At 40.9% G+C, this 20,829-nt stretch overlaps 1 protein-coding gene across 1 annotated transcript in view; it reads left to right on the forward strand.

Annotated features, from left to right (window-relative positions):
* Positions 1–20,829, forward strand: part of LOC124290485 (vinculin-like) — a 128,182-nt gene that overhangs the window by 75,514 nt on the left and 31,839 nt on the right. The window contains exons 21-24 of the mRNA XM_046727196.1: positions 450–571; positions 6,495–6,610; positions 13,840–13,963; positions 17,004–17,094. Of these exons, the coding sequence (XP_046583152.1) occupies positions 450–571; positions 6,495–6,610; positions 13,840–13,963; positions 17,004–17,094 (453 nt within the window). The remainder of the gene's footprint in view (positions 1–449; positions 572–6,494; positions 6,611–13,839; positions 13,964–17,003; positions 17,095–20,829) is intronic.

Below are 20,829 nucleotides of genomic sequence, written 5' to 3' on the forward strand. Positions count from 1 at the left end.
TGGTAGTACTCTTTGTGGGTATCGAAGAACCTAGTGAAGTAAATCAACAGTACCACTCTATATCAACATTACTGAGGCACATCTAACATAGTCGTAACTAGTTGACATATTCATGCAGAGTATTTTACCATTTCAGGGGATATTGATGACTTTGTCTTCTTGTTTGATAATATATTGCACATTCATATCTTCAAGTCTGTTTGCTGTGCATTTTCACAACACTATATCAGTACATATTACTACATGTCAAGAGGCACAGTTTTGTAAAACATTATTTCATTCGCATTTTAGTTAATTGTAACAAAATGCGGTACACATTCTTGATTTGTAAGTGTAGTATGTAGTTTTGTTGACGAAAATAGAAGCGTTCAATGTCGGTAAGCAACATTTTTATTTCACTGCTCTATTCCACACTCATTAATGCTGACGCCTGATAATTTGTGTTTCAGAGACAGCTCCACCTCGTCCACCTCTGCCTTACGAGACTGCTCCACCTCGGCCACCTCCACCAGAGACTGATGATGAGGATGAAACAGCATTCCCTATTCCTCAGCCTAATCAACCCATTATGGTACTAAACATTAAGGCTGTAACGATTCACTCGCATATTCGGTGAATCGAACCGTAGCTCTTCATGAATTCAATTCGTTATTCGTGGTCAACAGAACCGAATATTAACGAATATTTACGATTTTTTAAGGGAGCATGTTTTACTTGAACCCTTGTGTACTTTTGGAAAGTGAGATATGCAAGAATTCAATATGTGCTAGTCTTGAGTAGAGCAAGTCATGTTAGTTTGCCAAGACTGCACATGGTACTGTCAATTATAGCTATTACATAACAAATTTGAGTGTCATGAGATCACTGGTTATTGCTGTGACAAATCAAAACTGTCAACATGGGCATTCCATATTGTACATCAATCACTTAAGTACAATATTGTATTCGTGAATATTTAATCGTATTTGTTACCCACTATTCATGATACGTATCATATTCGCCACATGGTGTATTCGTTGCAATCCTACTAAACATGTGGAACTTTAATTGAATCTCCATCTGTAATAAATATTGTACAAGGGAACTGGTTCCAGCAAACTAACGGTGATCAGGATTAAATATTAGGTTGTCAGGCAATAGTAAAGTAGTGCCCAGCAGGTGGATTCTATGTTTGTTCAAAGTAGAGTGTCACCAAATAGATAGCTGTGTCCAGTCAACCCAGGAGAAGGCCTCTCTACAAACCTAAACCAAATAGATTTTTCACCAGGGATCTAATTTTTAGACCAGAAAACAAAGTTTTTGATATATTGTAAATCACGTTATCACATTATTCTGCTTCAGTGATTCTTTGTAATGCAATTCATGCTACAAGGAGCTTACTCAAATACCTTCCTTGTATCGTAACCGATGTATGTATTTTCATGGTTGCTTTACCATAAGTTGAGATACTTTGGATATTGGTGTTTAAAAAGACTGGTTCATGGCACGAACACACCACATCATAATACCTCATAATGAATTATTGGGTGGTATCTCGGGATACACAGATCACAGTTAGCTCATCATTGACTTTCATCATTAGCCTGTTGGACAGTATGATCTCTTGTCTTCACAAGTGGTGTTGTGGTTATAGCATCCGCCCGGAGAGCGGAAGGTCGCTGGTTTGATCCCTGGCTACGTCATACCAAAGACATTAAAATATGGTACTTCTTGGTCCCTGCCTGGTGCTCTGCATGAATGGGTACAACAAGGACTGGTCGGCTTGGAGTCAGTATAATGTGTCTGAGTGGGGTATTTATACTTAACAGCTGCATGGTATCTCAGTGGGATAGCACTATAAATCCAGCTTATGTCTGGGCTAGTACAAGCAGCCACACATACACACGCATGCACGTCGTCATATGAGCGAAATATTCTAAAGTGCGACGTTATACCCCATATCACCTCACCTCACCTTCAAAAGTTTGGATGTCAAGCCAGCTGTTGTGGATCCAGAGTTATCTCACAAGTCTGGAATACATCTGTCTGTAAACAATGTAAACGGTCTGTCCTGACTCAACCTACCATGCGACAACCTTTCTTTGACAAAGATGGACCTAAGGTCCTTGAGGAAGTATGCCAGGACACCACAGAAAGGTGCTACCATTAAAGTGTCAACTTGGCAGTTAGACCTCACAGTACCCTTGAGTGTCAGCTTTTTGAGATTCTGCCAAGAGGAAATGTTTTCCATTGGGGGAGGAATTCTTTCAGAAAAGCAGATGGAGGCATACATCTACTTGACCCCTCAGCACTGAAACAAAGTATAGCTATTGACATTTTACACAGAAACAGGTAACAGGAGGCAGGGCCAGGATATGGAAATGACAGGGAATGGTGAACTATGTCTCTGTCCAGAAACCTTGCATCTCAGATTAAACAATATAGACCTGGATCTGGCCCCGATTTCTCGAAACAAACTTAAGTCTGAGTTTTGACTTAAGTCTGAGTTTTTACTCAAATTTGAGAAAACGCAGGAAAATGCATTTCCCAGAATAAACTGAAATCAATATTAAACTCAAACTTAGCAGACAATTTGAGTTTGGTGGATAGATTACTTAAGTTGTTTGGGCTTTTTTTAGTTAAAAAATGCAGTTGAGTTAAAAATTCAGCTGTTTCAAATTGGCAAACTCAGTTTGAAATTTGAGTAAAAACTTAAGTTTGTTTCGAGAAATAGGGGCCAGATTACTGCCTTAGATTCCAGATTAGCAGATTTTAACCTAACACTGATTCCTGAACAGAATTGAGAAGACTTTGTGTCAAACTCCAAAAATTGGAAGTACATCACTACTGATCACAGGATTCTGCAAGCTCTAACACGTCAATACAGTTTGCATTTCCTAAAGCAGCCAGAGTTTGCATCCCAGCCAGATTTTCTGATGATTTCATCTCAAAGCGACCAGTGGATGCAGATTTAGCCTTACTGGTGTTAGAAAGCTATTCAGGAGAATACAAACCTCACCAAGGATATTCCCCCCAGTGTTTTCAGATTTATTGATATCCAAAGAACCTAGGAATTATCACTGTAGGATTGTCCCGCAAGTCACTTTCTTGGTGGATGTTGTGTTTTGATAGCTGGATACACCTGGAGGGTTTAACATGCAGGAGGAGACTTCAGTAATCATAGATTAATTTGCTACGATCCCCAAAATTGGACATCCTTGTTTGTTTCAAGCCAAACCCCATGATGAATCTGAATTGGCAGAATTGCAGAGGGCGTAATGACTCTTTTCAGAGGACCCAAACCTGTTTACAGAAGCTCCAGCTCACACATGGACATCCTGGCATTTAGCAATCATATGTGAGGTGAGGTGAAATTTGGTTTAACGTCGTGCTGGAGAATATTTCGCTCATATGACGACGTGCATGCGTGTGTGTATGTGTATGTGCGGCTGCTTGTACTAGCCCAGACTTAAGCTGGTTTTATAGTGCTAGCCCACTGAGATACCATGTCGCAGTGAAGCATGAATACCCCACTCAGACACATTATACTGACTCCGAGCCGATCAGTCCTTGTTGTACCCATTAAAACCGAGCGCCAGGCAGGGACCAACAAGTACCATATTTTAATGTCTTTTGTATGACGTGGCCAGGGATGGAACCCGCGACCTTCCGCTCTCCGGGCGGATGCTCTAACCACTACACCACAGAGGCGGTCCCAATAATATGTGAATTCGGGCTCATGTAAGATACTCCTCAGCTGGGTTTGTTTGCTGCTTGCCTCGGCAACAAACTCCCAGTGTATGTAAGTCAAGTTCCAATCCACTGCCCCTGCATTCGTGACCAACTCGTGTTATTCCGGGACAAGCCGAATAGCGACTCGTGCCTCTCTGAAAGGATTTCATATTGGCACATGAACATCGTTCCTACTTTAGACAGGAACGATAACTCTATTTTTGTTTGATTCCAATGGCACTTAATATCACTGAGGTAATCATACATTGTATTGCTGTTTATGTTTTTAAAGAATTAAGCCTTTTTGATACAACTAAGAGAAGGAGAAAAATTTTATTGTTACAGACTTATTCTGATGTAATTATTACCAAATGTTCACCTTATATTTCCAATCATATTTTTAAATAGGGTTTTAGTAAGTATATAAATAAAATTTATAAAAGCTACATTAAATCCAAAAGCAGAAAGTCAAAAATGACTTTAAAATATTTCTCAAACTGAACATTCGTGTAACCTTGCTGTCATACCCCAAGTGGAATGAAATATATGAATGACCAAAAACAAAGCCAGACTAAACTATTCTCATAGATGTGAAATATATGCCCAATGTTAAAGATTCAAGTTGATTAGTTACATGCAGATATATGTCTAATATTATTGTTTTGAAACTCATAGCAATTTATTATTACATTTCCTAATATTGTTGGAAGCGCACTTACAATCTCCTTAGCAACCCCTCAAGATCGTCAGAAATACCCTCAGTTGGACCCATGAAAACCGTTATGTCAACAAACGCACATGCGTGTATTTGAATCTCTCACCGTCAATCGCATGATTCTTATCAAAAACTTCATAATAGGCAGCAAAATCCTGTTAGCTAAGTTCTTTGTACTTTCAATATGACGATATATATTTTGCGTGATATTTTTGAACAATGACATAATGCCCATAAACGATTTGAGAACTCGGGATTATTTTTACCAAAGCACTGAAGTCATTTACGTGCGTTCTGATTCGTTTGTCGTATTTTCGCACATAACAAGCATCGATAGGGGGACGACTCTTCTTGGAGGTTACGGAAAGAGGCGAGTGGTGACGAGTGATGGACACTTTGTCCATGTTGCATGTTTACATTTACACCATAGTGTGTCCTAGACCGTGATGAGGAAGTTGGAACACATATATCATCCCATGTTTTTAGGATACATCCAAACACAAAGAGAGCACAGTTTGGGAACTTGGTGATCAAGAGTACATTGTTATTTGTCTTGGCAGATTTGATTGGCTGCAGGATTGAGGCCTGTCATTTCTTATGAAATTTATCATAATGACAGAATAAACAGAATGCTGACAGAACAGTCTCTCCATGCAGAGGTATTCAGGTGAATAACAAACTGATGGGATTATTCCTCCTGGAAGATGTTAAAACTCTATATACTTTTCCCAAGTTTTATCTGCCAGCAACATAGCCTCACAGAATTCAAAGAAATGGGTTTTTTTGTCCTATCTTGTTAGAAAGCAGTAACTGCAAGATGCAGACAGCCAGAACTTTCTACTCCAATGCTGGCTGCTTTACAGCTCAAAAGATCAGAGTGAGTGAGTGAGTTTAGTTTTACGCTGCACTCAGCAATATTCCAGCTATATGGCGGCAGTCTGTAAATAATCGAGTCTGGACCAGACAATCCAGTGATCAACAGCCTGAACATCGATCTGTGCAATTGGGAACCAATGACCTATGTCAACCAAGTCAGCGAGCCTGACCGCCCGATCCCGTTAGTCGCCTTTTACGACAAGCTTGCGTTACTGAAGGTTCATTCTGACACGTACCTTCACGGTCATAAGATCAGAACCTTATCAAGTAGTCTAGCATCATAGTTGCAACATGTTCACAAATTTCAGTTTACTTAGTTGCCAATCTTATGAAGACAGACTATTATCCCTACCTTGACCTGGCAGTGATCTCCCAGTCGCCTTTCTCTTTGTTAAATATATTAAATATGCCAGAGAATATTCAGTTTTGATTATCTGATTATCAGGATTCCACTGGGCATAAAAGGCAAAGTAGTGAAAATTATGTAAAAGAATCATCATCACTCTGCTGCTATGAGACTTAGTTGATCCTTTGTTTCCTTGTCTGTGCATCTGGACTAACTGTGATTGTATTGCAGTAGTAGCCAACAATGTTGCAATCACGTCCTGATAATTGTCAGTTGTTGCAAGTGTGTTGTGATAGCAATAAACCAACCTATAGTCTTGATAATTATATTAATCCATGTCATAAAAATGAATGTTAAGTAATGCTTTCAATCTCATTGTCATCAATTCTCATCAAACTAAAGGGAAGTAACACAAGTTTGATGTTATTATTCTTGCTAACAACACACAGGCAGGTTTGAATTCTGCATAGTTAATGTTTCATATATGACTAACTGCAGCTGTAAAAGCAATTGTTATGCATATCTACTTAATAATAGTTACTACTGGCATTTCCAAAGTCATCTTGTGACAGAACTAGGTTATGACACACAACTGTAGTACATTGCTAGTTCTGGGTATTGTTATATTCCTGTGGACCATGCTCCTGTTTCCTCCTGTTTCTCTGTCTTATGATGGCATGTATTGTTAAGCTTGTTTCAGTTTGGTGTGGCTGTTTAGTCCACATTGTTTATGCAGAATATGTTTTAATGTTGACCTTTGTTAGCATGTTTGACATAAACTTTCAAAATGTTGTATCATCACATTGATCTTGGGTATTCAAGTATTTTGATACTTTCTGTTTTCAGATGGCTGCTCATGCATTACACATGGAGACTAAACAATGGTCCAGCAAAGATAATGAGATTATTTCAGCAGCAAAGAAGATGGCTTTGTTAATGGCAAAACTTAGTCAACTCGTACGGTATGTTAGTATTTGAGTTTCTCATTTTAAATAAAGTTTACTTCTTCTTCAGATCAACAGCAGCTTTAGAAAAGATTTGTTCTGAAGGTGTTACATGGGGCTGCTTAATGTTTTTGCTCAAATTTGAGCTATGTGATCATTGCAATTGATTTTTCAAAAACATGATTTTGACAGAATTATCTCATGTCTTAAATCCCCCTGAAGAATATTTTAGTGTGATTGCATGTCATTTGTTAAATGACATGCAAATATTTGCAATTTTTAAAACTTATCTTATCTCATGGCATGCACTTCTCTCTTACTCCGACCATGGAATGGAAACGTGCTGTAAGCAGAGTTGAACAAATCTTCTGGTCTCTCTCCTGCCTGATCACTCCCCACCGCTTCCATTCCTTGACACAACAGTAGTCCCTGGAAAGCATGCGGGACACTCAGGCCGGTCACATGACATTCCCTTTCTTGTCACACACAAGTGTGGATGTGTATGAGGTTGTGTCTGTCTGTTACTCTATACTGTTTCATTATGGGGAAATTTAATCAGTGTTCTAAGAAGAGGAAAGTTTGTGATAGATGCTAGAAAACGTTTTCTGCAGTGGACCCCCCACTCGCTCTGTATCGATTGTATCGGTATGTGCTCTTGGTCCCAGCAATGCTCTTTCAGTGCTGACTGATGATGACTTTACGATTTATCACAAAGTCAGACACAGAAGAGTAGTAGACAGAGACCGGAAAAGATCTTCAGAGGGTCCTCTTCTGCCAAAAGATCCATGAAGGATCGTCCCTTCAAAATCAGCCAGTGCGCTAATCCTTTGCCTGATCAGGACTTCCTAGACACTCCTTCTGCTTGAGTGAAAACTTACCATGTCTTTTTCGCCTTGAGCCGTCCAGCCCAGTTGACAGAGCGTTTTTTCCACAACCAGGAGCAGCGATCTCAGCGCTTCTTCCACCATTGTTTCCGTTTCGGCTGCCTTTATCTCATCCCATTCAGCGCTCCCTCCCTCTCAGGGATGGGCGCTCCTGGCTCCCCTCAGTCACATTTCTCCAGTGATGCCTCCTGGTTTGGCCATCCCTCCAGTATTGGCGATCCCTTCAGGATCGGCGATCCTCCAGCGATCCCTCCAGTATTGGTGATCCCTTCAGGATCGGCGATCCTCCAGCGTTCCCTCCAGTATTGGTGATCCCTTCAGGATCGGCGATCCTCCTGCGTTCCCTCCAGTATTGGTGATCCCTTCAGGATCGGCGATCCTCCAGCGTTCCCTCCAGTTTTGGTGATCCCTTCAGGATCGGCGATCCTCCAGCGATGCCTCTTGGTTTGGTGATCCCTTCAGGATCAGTGATCCTCCAGCGATCCCTCCAGTTTTGGCGATCCCTCCAGTATTGGTGATCCCTTCAGGATCGGCGATCCTCCAGCGATCCCTCCAGTATTGGTGATCCCTCCAGTATTGGTGATCCCTTCAGGATCGGCGATCCTCCAGCGATCCCTCCAGTATTGGTGATCCCTTCAGGATCGGCGATCCTCCAGCGATCCCTCCAGTATTGGTGATCCCTTCAGGATCGGCGATCCTCCAGCATTCCCTCCAGTATTGGTGATCCCTCCAGTATTGGTGATCCTCCAGCGATCCCTCCAGTATTGGTGATCCCTTCAGGATCAGCGATCTTCCAGCGATGCCTCCTGGTTTGGTGATTCCTTCAGGATCGGCGATCCTCCAGCGATCCCTCCAGTATTGGTGATCCCTTCAGGATCGGCGATCCTCCAGCGATCCCTCCAGTATTGGTGATCCCTTCAGGATCGGCGATCCTCCAGCGATGCCTCCTGGTTTGGTGATCCCTTCAGGTTCGGCGATCCTCCAGCGATCCCTCCAGTATTGGTGATCCCTTCAGGATCGGCGATCCTCCAGCGATCCCTCCAGTATTGGTGATCCCTTCAGGATCGGCGATCCTCCAGCGTCCCCCCAGTATTGGTGATCCCTTCAAGATCAGCGATCCCTCCAGTATTGGTGATCCCTTCAGGATCGGCGATCCTCCAGCGATCCCTCCAGTATTGGTGATCCCTTCAGGATCGGCGATCCTCCAGCGTTCCTTCCAGTATTGGTGATCCCTTCAGGATCGGCGATCCTCCAGCGATCCCTCCAGTATTGGTGATCCCTTCAGGATCGGCGATCCTCCAGCGTTCCTTCCAGTATTGGTGATTCCTTCAGGATCGGCGATCCTCCAGCGTTCCTTCCAGTATTGGTGATCCCTTCAAGATCAGCGATCCCTCCAGTATTGGTGATCCCTTCAGGATCGGCGATCCTCCAGCGTTCCCTCCAGTATTGGTGATCCCTTCAGGATCGGCGATCCTCCAGCGATCCCTCCAGTATTGGTGATCCCTTCAGGATCGGCGATCCTCCAGCGTTCCCTCCAGTATTGGTGATCCCTTCAGGATCGGCGATCCTCCAACGTTCCCTCCAGTATTGGTGATCCCTTCAGGATCGGCGATCCTCAAGCGTTCCCTCGAGTATTGGTGATCCCTTCAGGATCGGTGATCCTCCAGTGATGCCTCCTGGTTTGGCGATCCCTCCAGTATTGGTGATCCCTTCAGGATCGGCAATCCTCCAGTGATCCCTCTGGGTTTAGCAATCCCTCCAGTATCCCATCAGCGATCACACTGCTTTTGGTTGCGCCTTATCCAAACCCAGTACTACTTCCTGACCGCGATGATATACTGATATACTGATCCACCCTGATCAGCTACTTTGGTCTCCACAGACGTTCCATCTACATGTATGGTCCATTTGCTTAAGTCCTTGATCGCCAAGGGTTATTCGAAGCGAATGGCTACTCAAGCTCTTTGCGACAACAAATGGAGGAATTTTGAGGCTTTTTGCAAGATGGAGGGCATCATTTCTCCTTCCACAGCATCACCTAAAATAGTTGCTGAGTATCTGCAACTCTTATGTACCTCCAGGAAATTGAAAAGCTCTATGTTAACTACATATCTAGCAGCCATCAATACTGTATTAGCCACAGCTTCGGGTGGTAAAGTCTTTACTGTCCCTGAACTCCAGTCTCTACTATGCTTGTATAGATGATGATGATGATGATGACGATGATGGGATATTTATATAGCGCACATATGCACACAACTAGTACATGCTCAAGGCACTTAAACTGGCCGACAAGTCCAAGAAATTCCGGCCACCAGCTTGTGACCTCTCGGTCGTCATTGGACACCTCGCCTCAAATGAGTGCAAGCATCTAAAGGAGAAAGAATTCAAGTGTATTTCTTTCAAGACCTTGCAACCGCTGCACTTATCTCAGAACTACATGCCCTGGATGTTAACCGAGTGTGTTTTGAACGGAAGAGGCATGGCAATGTCTTTCTTTGTCTTAGATGTGACTTTATTGCTGAGAATCAGTTACCCGGACAGCCAGACAGACTTAGTAATTCCACCACTGTCCACAATACTGGGGCCTGACGACACTGAGGAATTATGTCGTAAATGTTCCCTCTGGATTATGGTTGCATTTGTCACACATACAGAATGGAAATGAAACTTTTAACTAAGCCATAGCTATCTCTAGTGGTATGGTTAAAGAGTTATGCAGTTATCTCCCTTAGCAGTGATGTCACAACATAGTTGTTGAAAACCTCTCATAATTTTTCTGTATGGACAACACAGAAGACGTGTTTACAGAGTGGGAGTGTTTTAAAATTTTCTTCAAATTTTCAAGAACTACAAGACTCCAGGGCCCACTTGCACAGAACGATCTTAGCGCTACAATTATTGTAAATCCATAAGATCGCGATCTTAGGCTTCAGCTACAATCGCCATCGACTTGCACAAAGCGATTGTAGGCTAAGATCGTTGTAAGTTACAATCGAAACTTACAATTGGTCCGGACCAATTGTAAGGAGCTAAGATCATTGTAGTCTGTGACAAAATGGTGTTCAAGTTTCAAGCAAATAATCAGCTTTACGTTTGGAGATTGCTTTCATATTGCATAAAACTGTACTGTATGATTCGCCTCGACACTTCAACACGGAGAATGTACAACCGATTTAACGTCGGATACATTGTTATTTGCTGTAGTGAACCACAGAACTATTGAGTCGATATCACAAAGTACTATTCCCACCCGATTCAATGTTGGAATAAGTGTGAAACAACATACCTTTTTGATAATCAAGGAAGGATACTAGCAAATGGTGTCCGCGTGCGATTAACAATGACCGTGACCTTTTCATTAACTCAAGAGCAGATAATTTTAGTTTATGGGCAAGATGGGAGTGGTTTCCCTGGCCTATGCCGTTGCCGTAGAGTCTGTCATGCCAAATCGCAGTGCTCAAGATATTTTCTTTTTCGGTGATGGAGTGATTTTGTCTTAGTTAATCATTAAAGTAATAAAAATTAGATAGAAGTTAACGCGTGCAAAATCAAGATTCAATTTTAATTTCACTTTTAGAAAAATATTTATCACGCTAATAGGGTCATATCATTAATATACTGTGAATGAGTATTTAACAACTGCTCTCTCGATATATTATTTGATATTCGTATTTCCCTGTCATGAATTCTTTACAACACTTCTGTAGCCATATTACATTTTCTTGTTATATTGTGAGAAAACCAATACTTCTAGGGTATATTTAGGATTTTACACACACACACTCACAAAAAAAGGAAAAAAAACAGCTGTGCATTAAACAATGTCTAATTGACAACCAGTGGCAAATCATGCATTTAGGTGTTATATCATAAATACATATTGTCGATATTTGATATATTATTATAATTTTCATAATTATTAAGTCACTAAATCTAGACCCAAATTTATGAATGTATTTTTTCGCAGTTCAATATTTTCATAAAACATGGGTAGGTATTTCCGTGGTTGAAATATCACATTCTCAGTTCATAAATCAAGACAGTTAAAATGTAGAAAAATATATGCTATCGTCCACGTAATCGTTTCCTTCGAAGATTTCTTGGAATGTTTTTCATGAAAATTCTGCAAAGTGCGATTGAGGGAGGTATGTATTGTGTGCAGGGACCAGTATCCCTCTCTATTTGCGCAGTATGCTATGCGCACTTGCAGACAACTGTAGACAGGAGTCGAGTTTAAGAAATTCGCACCTCCGCCGTAGAAGAGTGCGATCTTAGCTAAGATCGCGATCTTAAATCCATGCGGTCTTACAATCGCGCTAAGATCGGCTTTGTGCAAGTGGATTATGTTTCTGACAATCGCATTCTATATTTTGTGCATATTGCTTGCATTTCATCTACTTTATTAAACTCTAATTTCCCCTGACAAAAATCATAATGTCACAAGCAGTGTCTGCAATGTCAAAAATTTATGGCTGATTTGGATCCCCATTTTCTATGTACCTCCTGCTTCACAGGTCCTCCCTGGTCGTTTAATAACTGATGTTCATTGTGTCTAGAACTTTCTAAAGATGATTGGATTAAATGGACACCTCGAGTTCATCATCTGAAAGCGGAAGCTCTTGTCATGGGAACTAGTCAATCTACTAAGAGATCTACTCGTGTTAGAATCGAAGTCAAAGGCTAAGCCTAGGACTAAATCAAAATCAAGCTTGGACCACTAGATCTTGCTGCTGTTACACTGCTGACACGAGCCGCACGGGGCCCTACCATCAATCCTGGGGGGTTCAACTGCTTGACCCAACTATCAGTAAGCCTGCTTGGCTGACAATCGTTTTTCTGCATGGTGGGGTCACAGCCGCAAAAGCCATACTGCATTGACTGCGCTCAGGTCACGCTCACTGGGTCGTAAGCTGTACAAACTCGTATGGCGCCAGCAAGAGCCATAGTCTAGAGTCTATACCTGTACGCAGTTGGGATGCTCTATAGTCTATACGCTGGAAGCCGAGTATCAACCATGGAGTGAGCGAGTTAAGTTTTACGCCTCACTCAGCAATATTCAAGCTTTATGGCGGCGGTCGGTAATTAACAAGTCTGGACCAGACAATCCAGTGATCAACAACATAGCATCGATCTACACAATTGGGATGCGATGACATATCTAACCAAGTCAGAAATGCCTGACCACCCGATCCCATTAGTCACCTTTTACGTCAAGCAGAAGGGACTCCCAAGCCATCTCTTCCCAATTCATCACTTGTGAAACGGCATTTGAATTTCTCACCTGTCAACTCTCGGTAGATAATCTACCATCAGGGGGATAGATATAAGGGTGTCAGGGAGCTGTTGATCTTGTCTCCACTTGACAATCTCTTCCACTTTGCATTGTACAAGGATGCTATAGATTTTCGTCATCTCTTCACCAGTTACATTGGAATTTACCTACAGCCACGGCTTCCAAACAACCCGTTACAGATGTTTAAAATACTCTGGCACCAGAATATCTAAGTGAACAGGCCCCTATTTCTCGAAACCAACTTAAGTTTTTACTCAAATTTCAAACTGAGTTTAACAATTTGAAACAGTTGAGGTTCTAACTCAGTCACATTTCTAAAACCAAAAATACAAAACAACTCATGTAACCTATCTACCTAACTCAAATTGTCTACAAGGTTTGAGTTATATATCCATTTCAGTTTATTCTGGAAATGTATTTTCCTACTTTTGCTCAAAATTTTTATTTGATAAAAAAATAATTATTTACACACCGCTGCCATATAGCTGGAATACTGCTTAGTGCAGTGTAAAAATAAACTCACTCACTCACCATGTCACCGACCATAGAAACATATCTGACTAAACTTAGCGCCAGTGACAGGGTCAGCTCTGACAGTATGGGCTGCAGACACTGGAGTCAAGGAAAGGACACATAACAACAAATCTGAGGATATCTTTATAGTGATGTTAGCCAAATAGCAAGAATATTACGCTGTTTCATTCTCTGGCACAGTGCTCAGTCATTGCTATGTGGATAATATGTGAAAAAATTTACCATGACGTGCTCTTTTCTTTCATAATCAAATCATCCCCGAGTGCTGATGTCTTACTCACTGTAATCTTTTGCATGCTTTGCCTGTTTGCCTTTTAGCTAGTTTGGATATTGCAACCATTTACATACAGTGTGACATACATTCTTTCTATTCCGGTCGTTTATCACCAGTGGAGAACAAATCCGAAGGATTTCTTTTTGCAAGACACGTTTAGTGATGAAAAGTGATCATCTATTTGTAATAACTCCATACATGATACTTGTTCAGATGTTTTGTCAAAATTGGCTGTTTATCATCCCTTGTTTGTCCACAGAGGTGAAGGGGGAACCAAAAAGGATCTGATTGCCACTGCAAAAGGTATTGCCGAAGCATCTGAAGAAGTGACAAGGCTGGCAAAGAAGTTAGCTGCTGACTGCACAGACAAAAAGATGAGAATGGTACGTACTGGGTATATACATATCTGCTACAATGAATGATTTTGTAACATTAATGTTCTAAGCCCTCTACATGCAGTTTGATTGCATTATTTATGTTAAGAACACTGAATATAAACCAACGTAAACAATATACATAAGCTCTGGGTCAGTGAAGTTCACAGCTGTTTGGTAGGGACATAAATCGTGGTCTATTTAAAACCTGCTTGTCTTTCACTGAAGGGTACACCGCTTTGGCTGGTCTGAAACTTGGCGTGTGTATATATCTTCCTTACAGAAACTTACTTGTGTTCGTAGTCTATTTTTTTTCCCCATAATCTAATGTTATTAAATGAAAGTAAATGTTTTGGGGGAGCTCTTCCACTAAATTTACAATGCCCTATTGTTTCCTGATTAAAGTGTTTCATACTGAGTGATTATCTCCATCACCTAGCCTATCGCCCATACCGGTATTAAATATGTTGCCCTTGCAATGCTGTATGCCATATCTAATGCAAGCTTCACCCTCACCGGAATAGCTCTATTGAACACTACTTTTGCACCACATCATGTGTTATTCAGATTGTTTCTAGTTGCGCTGTTTATTTTTAGTTTTAAGCAGCTGACTTTAAAAATCTTGGCATGTAACACATGCTGGGATAGTGAAATGTTGAAACAAAAACAAACCAAAAGTATGGTATTTGCTTTTTATTTTTGGTTGGATATGTGTTTTATGTTTTTCCGATAATCTAACTGATGCAGAATCATGTCATGTATATTTAATTCTTACCGAAAGAGCCAGTTAAGTTGGAGACTACTCTCCAATCTCATACTTATATCACCACATCGATATTCCGGTTGGTTGTAGTCACGCCAGCTTGATAACACTGGAAGAGTCAACATACATCCTTACTTTATATGTATTAAAATAACAAGCAGTTATTGGGAAGATTGGTGGACCTCCTTATGCTTTGGCTCTTTTGGAAGTTCACCAAAATGTTTAAGTTTTACTTTCAAAATCAAATTCTGCTTCATGATGCAATTTATTGCATTTGTTCTTTAGGTATATTTGAAACTTTGATATTTTGTATGTTGCATTATGAAACTCATGAACATGTCTCTCATGACCATCTCCTTTCCAATAACTCATCCAAAGATGAAAGAATTTTCACTTCTTAAAACATGATTTCATTCACTACTGCTCACTCAGTCACCTATGCACATGCGTTTGATTGTGGTGGCACATTGAAGTTTTAGTATTCAAACCACAAGTTCTTGGAGTTTGGACAGTGTAACATGAAGCTTTTTACATAGAGAGTGATTTGACTACTCATATGTTGTTATATGAAACACAATTCAAGCAAAGTCATATATATTTTCAGTTGGTCAATGCTGCAGATATGAAATGCAATACAAACAATTAATGTTTCGAATCATATGTATTTCATTGGGTACCGATTCTCATTTTGAGGTACCATCTATCCAGTACTACTGGATAGGGATTATCTATCATTTGGTTACGAGTCCGCAGAAACGTCTGACTATGGATCTACATGGGTTTGGATTTGTGTAACTGTTATTATTTATATTATATGATATTTGTATAGCACCAATATCCAGCTCAGCCTAGCTGCTCGAAGGCGCTTTGTTTTTCCCTCAGTCATTGATGTCAGTCTCAACTCCCTTGGGATCATACAACTTTTGCAGCCATTTAGGCGCCCTTAAGTTAATGTGGCTCTCCGATCCTTACAAGGGACCCATTCACAGCTGGGTGGACTGGGAAACATAGTCACAGTACTTTGTCCAAGTTTACTGCACGTTGCTGTACCCGCAACTAGGTGTTTTACACGTTTTCATGTGGCCACCATCTGGTCATATACCAACGGATTCGTGGGTTCTTTTAAGTGCACAGGGTTGTGTACTGTACACTTGGGATTGTGACAACACTGAAAGAGTCTGCACACAAAGTTGACTCCAAGGTTTTTACACCCGGTCACAGTAGGGCTCAATCCCGTCACCTCAAGCTCTCTAGATCACTAGCCTGGTGCCTTAGCCAGCTCGCCAACCACGCCACAAATTGTATATTTATAATACTTATCCTACACAATGGATTCCTGTCCGACCATCCCCACTTCACAGATTATGACAGTTGCTCCAAGACGAGAATGACAAGGCTGGGAAGTCACGTGATCAACCAGAGAGCAGGCTGCATGCTTCTCAGGAGCATTACCAGGCTGGGAGTAGGGAGTAGTGGGGAATGTTCGGGCGAAGGGTTCAAGAGAGGCCACAAACTTTATTTGCAGTTTGTTTCCACTCTACAGTCAAATAAAAGAAAGAGAGTACACTCCGTGAGATAGGATAAGCATTATAAATATACAATTTATAGTTCAAATTTTCTGTATTATTCAGATAGCTATTCCTTTGTAAGATCAATAGGATGTTCTGTCTTAAAGATGTCTTGCCACAGAGCTGCTGTTACGTGTCAGTCTTGTAGAGAGGCCATGGGAAGAGATTAATACTTTGTTGTTGAAGTAGCTTCAGGCATAAAACTTTCTGTTCAAAAGTCTGGAGCATTGGGCATTCATTTTCCTCAACTGGATGTGATGTTAGTAAAGCAGAAGTGCACATGACATCACAGTATATATAAAGGTGTGTCCTGATGTGTTACTACCATGACCAGCAATACGTGCCCTGAAGAAGTCACCTTAAACTGCTGTCAGCCACACTGCTGGAATAGTTTTTAAAATTGCTATATTTTCAGGCACTATGCATTACATAATCCAAAAGAAGAAACTGGGGTTACATGTATAAAACCCATAAGTTGTCCAGAAATGTTACTTGAAACACATGTTTTGCTTTAATGAGATAGTCCAGCAGATATCTTTCTTTCTGACAGTTGACAACTTTGTCACTGTATTTTGCATATTTCGTAGTTTTCTCCACATTTTGTACAGATACGTGCTTAAGAGTAGAGAGCTAAAACTGAAATAAATAAATAAATATTCATTTGTTCCTTCTTGTATGAGAGAGGAAGAAATACATAATGATTGTTTTTCCCTTTCAGAATCTACTGCAAGTATGTGAAAGAATCCCTACAATCGGCACGCAGTTAAAAATCCTATCTACTGTCAAAGCGACAATGCTTGGTGCACAAGGTTTGTTTTGTTTTGAGATCATATCCCTTAGTTTACAGCCCTAATCTATATATTGTAGCATTTCGAAATATTTTGAGATCTCTTTTTACTTATGAGAATATTATGAATAAAGAGACTTATATGTTGTGACACCATATTGAAAAATTAGAGTGTATATGCACTGATAATTTTAGACTCACTGTGACCACTAAGGAATTACATGTCTGTCTTTGTTAACATTTTAGATTGTCAACTATATATTCAGGTGAGCTACCGTGTTATGGCACTTTTTAAAAAAAACTGCAGTCATTTTTGGTATAGGTTTAATTTGACCTTTGTTCATCAAAATGCCTTCCTGGCACTGGACCAGCGGCTCTCAAACTTCTCATGCTAGCTTGTTCCCACCAGCTGTGACATCTGTATTTATTCCAAAGCTTAAGTTTTGTTCCTATTCTTGCAGTGCACAGTCATACTGAAATATCTTTTCATGGCCATTACTCTGCCATATTTTGTACAATTTTGTTTGGCATGTATGGTTCTCCTTATGAGAACATATTTACATTTTACTGTTAGCTTTTAGCCTCAGTATTTATGCAGATAATGTTTTGGTATCAGTGCTTACCAAACATTGAGTGGCTCTCTTTCTTGATATTTCAAATTACAGTAGAGGTGAGATTGAGTATTTTTTTAGAATATCTCTGAATGCCAGTTTTGAGGTCCAGAGCACAGCCGGCTATGGGGGTTGTCGTTCCCCATGGCAGTGCCCTATCCTGTATCTCCACCACCCATGTTAACACTCAGACATGTTGCCTCCACTGTAAGGTTGCAGGTAGCTCAGCCATGTACGTTACCTGTTGCTAAGGCAGACCCAGATTTATTTTGTCTGCTACATTTATTGACCCTGGTCCCTACCTACTTGACTGGACTTACTCACCTCACTTGACTGGCTTGTTTGCTAGTGCAACGCAGGACAGCCAAATGGTGGGATTGAAAACCTATGAATGCCACCTTATATGGGAATGAAAATGTGCACAGGTATATCTCAAATACAAATTCAGAAAACTATCACTTGTTATGGTAAGTTTTTATGGCGGTGCTGTTGGGCATGCCATGTGACATCAGCATAAATTTATGGCAGTAATAGATATTCCTTTTAGCAATATTCCAGCAATATCACGGCGGGGGACCCCAAAATGGGCTTCACACATTGTACCCATGTGGGGATTCTGAACCTGGGTCTTCGGCATGACGAGCGAATGCTTTAACCACTTGGCTACCTACTGCCCCGGAACCCTTGTAATGAGGTACACATATACAGTGCTGATAACATATTTTAGACACGAAAGCTGGAGTGTTCTGTTGTTGAATCAGTTCATTGGTCAGAGGTCATGAGGTATCCTTGATCACTGTTTATTAAGGGTTTGTGTTGTTGGATTTGAAGGGCTTCAGTTAAATTTTGTTTGGTAAAGTCATTGAGATGGCTTGATAGGATTTGTACTTCATCCAACAAAGTGTTGTGATTAGGGCATGTTCATGATGTTCTGAAGTTTTCCTTCCACTGGCTCCCAATGGCAGAGGGGCTGAATTTCTTCTGTAGAGACATAGAAGAGATTGATCACTGTTCTTGTGAGAGTTGAGATTATGCCAGTTTTGGTTCAGGACTGGAAATGAATGTACAGGACTGATTGGGCTGGCTCTCTGTGGACAGTGGTGTGGAGGGTGTGATTCTGGTAACGAGGTGTTTTGAAAGGGAATTTGGCTGCTTTTCTCATATTAGTTGTTAACAGGAGCTAAAGGTGCTGTCATCTGAGGTTGTTTTATCCATAAACGTATATTACCTTTACAATAAGTTGACACTTTCTGAAATAGAAGTCAAACAGGTCATTTGTATGATATCCAACCACCAACTTGCCTCAGTCCAGGCAGTCTATCTACTAAACCATGTAGGTGGTAATTATTTCCAAAGGTGATCAGATGGTTTCTTGCATTAATTACCAAAACGTGCTAAATGGGTCATGTGTATTGCTGCTATGATTTATCTAAAAGTTTGGTTGGCTGATAAACTGAATACAAAACAAAGACAACACCTCAATTATAGCATTGGCTAAACCCTGATTCACACCAGTCGTCAGATTTTCAACAGACATCCTCTTCTATCAACTATCCATAATAACTTGTGACTCTAAGAGTATTTCCTTTCCCATGCCTCTTGCACATGCACAAGATGGTAGAAGCTCACTTGTTTCCTATGTAAGTTACTGTCATTGTAACTTAATTTCAACATTGTCACAGCACAGTTAGTATCTTTAGTTTAGGTTATTAGTAGTTAACTAAAGAGTGATTTTCATCTGTGTAATAGCTGAATACATTTCAGAGGTGCACAGAAGTACACAGTTGCCAGTTTGGTAAACATTGAAGCGAAAAACATGTTGTCTCTGGAAGTGTGAGCATTTCAGGATGACCTGAGACCCTGACTCCTCCAGGTGGAAGTGCTGATATACCAGATGTACAGAGAAAGTTGGCATCCCCCAGATGCTGGAGTGCAGGTGGACGCGGCCTATCATCAAGGGCTTTGACCCGTGCAAGTTCTTGAGAGTGGATCTCTGACAGGACATCAGAAACAAGCCCAAGTCTCATTCCAAGGCATACAGGAAAGTGTTTCAGGCCAACATTAGAGTTCAGCTGCACTGACCTCGACCTTGGCTATATAAAACAATTATGTGTAAAAGATGCACATATTTCCTATAAAGGTGTGTTAAGGGTCCAGTGGAAGATCATAACAACCAATCAGTGGATCCTCAAAGTTAACAAGATTTCACCTGCAATTCACCAAGAGACCCTTCTTGATGACACACCCAATAGGATATTAGTATAACCCAAGTTTCTTGGCAGCTATAGACAAGCTCTTGGAAAACAGGGCTGTCATCAAGGTTGATCCTTTGGGGCCCGGACCAGGGTTTTTCTCTCCAGTGTTCCTGATCCCCAAGAAGGAGACCTCAATATGATTATTGATCTGCAGAACTTCAAACTCGAAAACAAGAGATGAACTCAGATAAACAGTCACTATGATCTTCATAGACCTGCAGAATGCATATCTATATGTTCCAATTCATCCGGACTCTCAAAGATACCAACGTTTGCTCTTCAAGTTCTGGGTTTTACTGTGCAGAATATCAGTCGCTGGTGGCTATTCTCAATCATCACAGCTCCAATCAATGTCTATTTACATCTTCAACATATACAAATTCATGTGTACCTGGACGATTTTGTTGTCTCCAAACACTGATGTAGATGCACATTTACAAGACTCTCAATATTTGCAAGCTTTCTTTGAAAATTTTGGGTTCCTGGTTCAATGGAAATGCCTGAACTTCAACCGAAGAAGGTAAAGCTTTATATCATAGCTATATTTGACACCGGTTGAGGCCTAGTTTATCCTCCAAAGGAACGTCATCGAGATGTTAGTTTCAGTGTGATCTCCTCACATTCTTCATCAATGGATGTCGCTACTAGAAGCTCTCACTTCTATGCTGGATCTTACATCCAAAGGCCATCTGCATCTAAGATACGTTCAAGATGGGATCAACTAATGGAGGAACACAGCTAAACACTGTCATGGAGCCTATAGATTAGTGTTCAAAGACCTTGAATGGTGGAATATTGTTAACACCATCATCCACAGAACTCGAATCAGGGTGCCTCTTCTCCAGTCCACATCAACATTCTGGAGATATAGGCAGTTCTCCTTGCTATTCA

Source organism: Haliotis rubra, unplaced genomic scaffold (assembly GCF_003918875.1).
Source record: "Haliotis rubra isolate DU_JTF1 unplaced genomic scaffold, ASM391887v1 Scf467, whole genome shotgun sequence".
NCBI lineage: Eukaryota > Metazoa > Mollusca > Gastropoda > Lepetellida > Haliotidae > Haliotis > Haliotis rubra.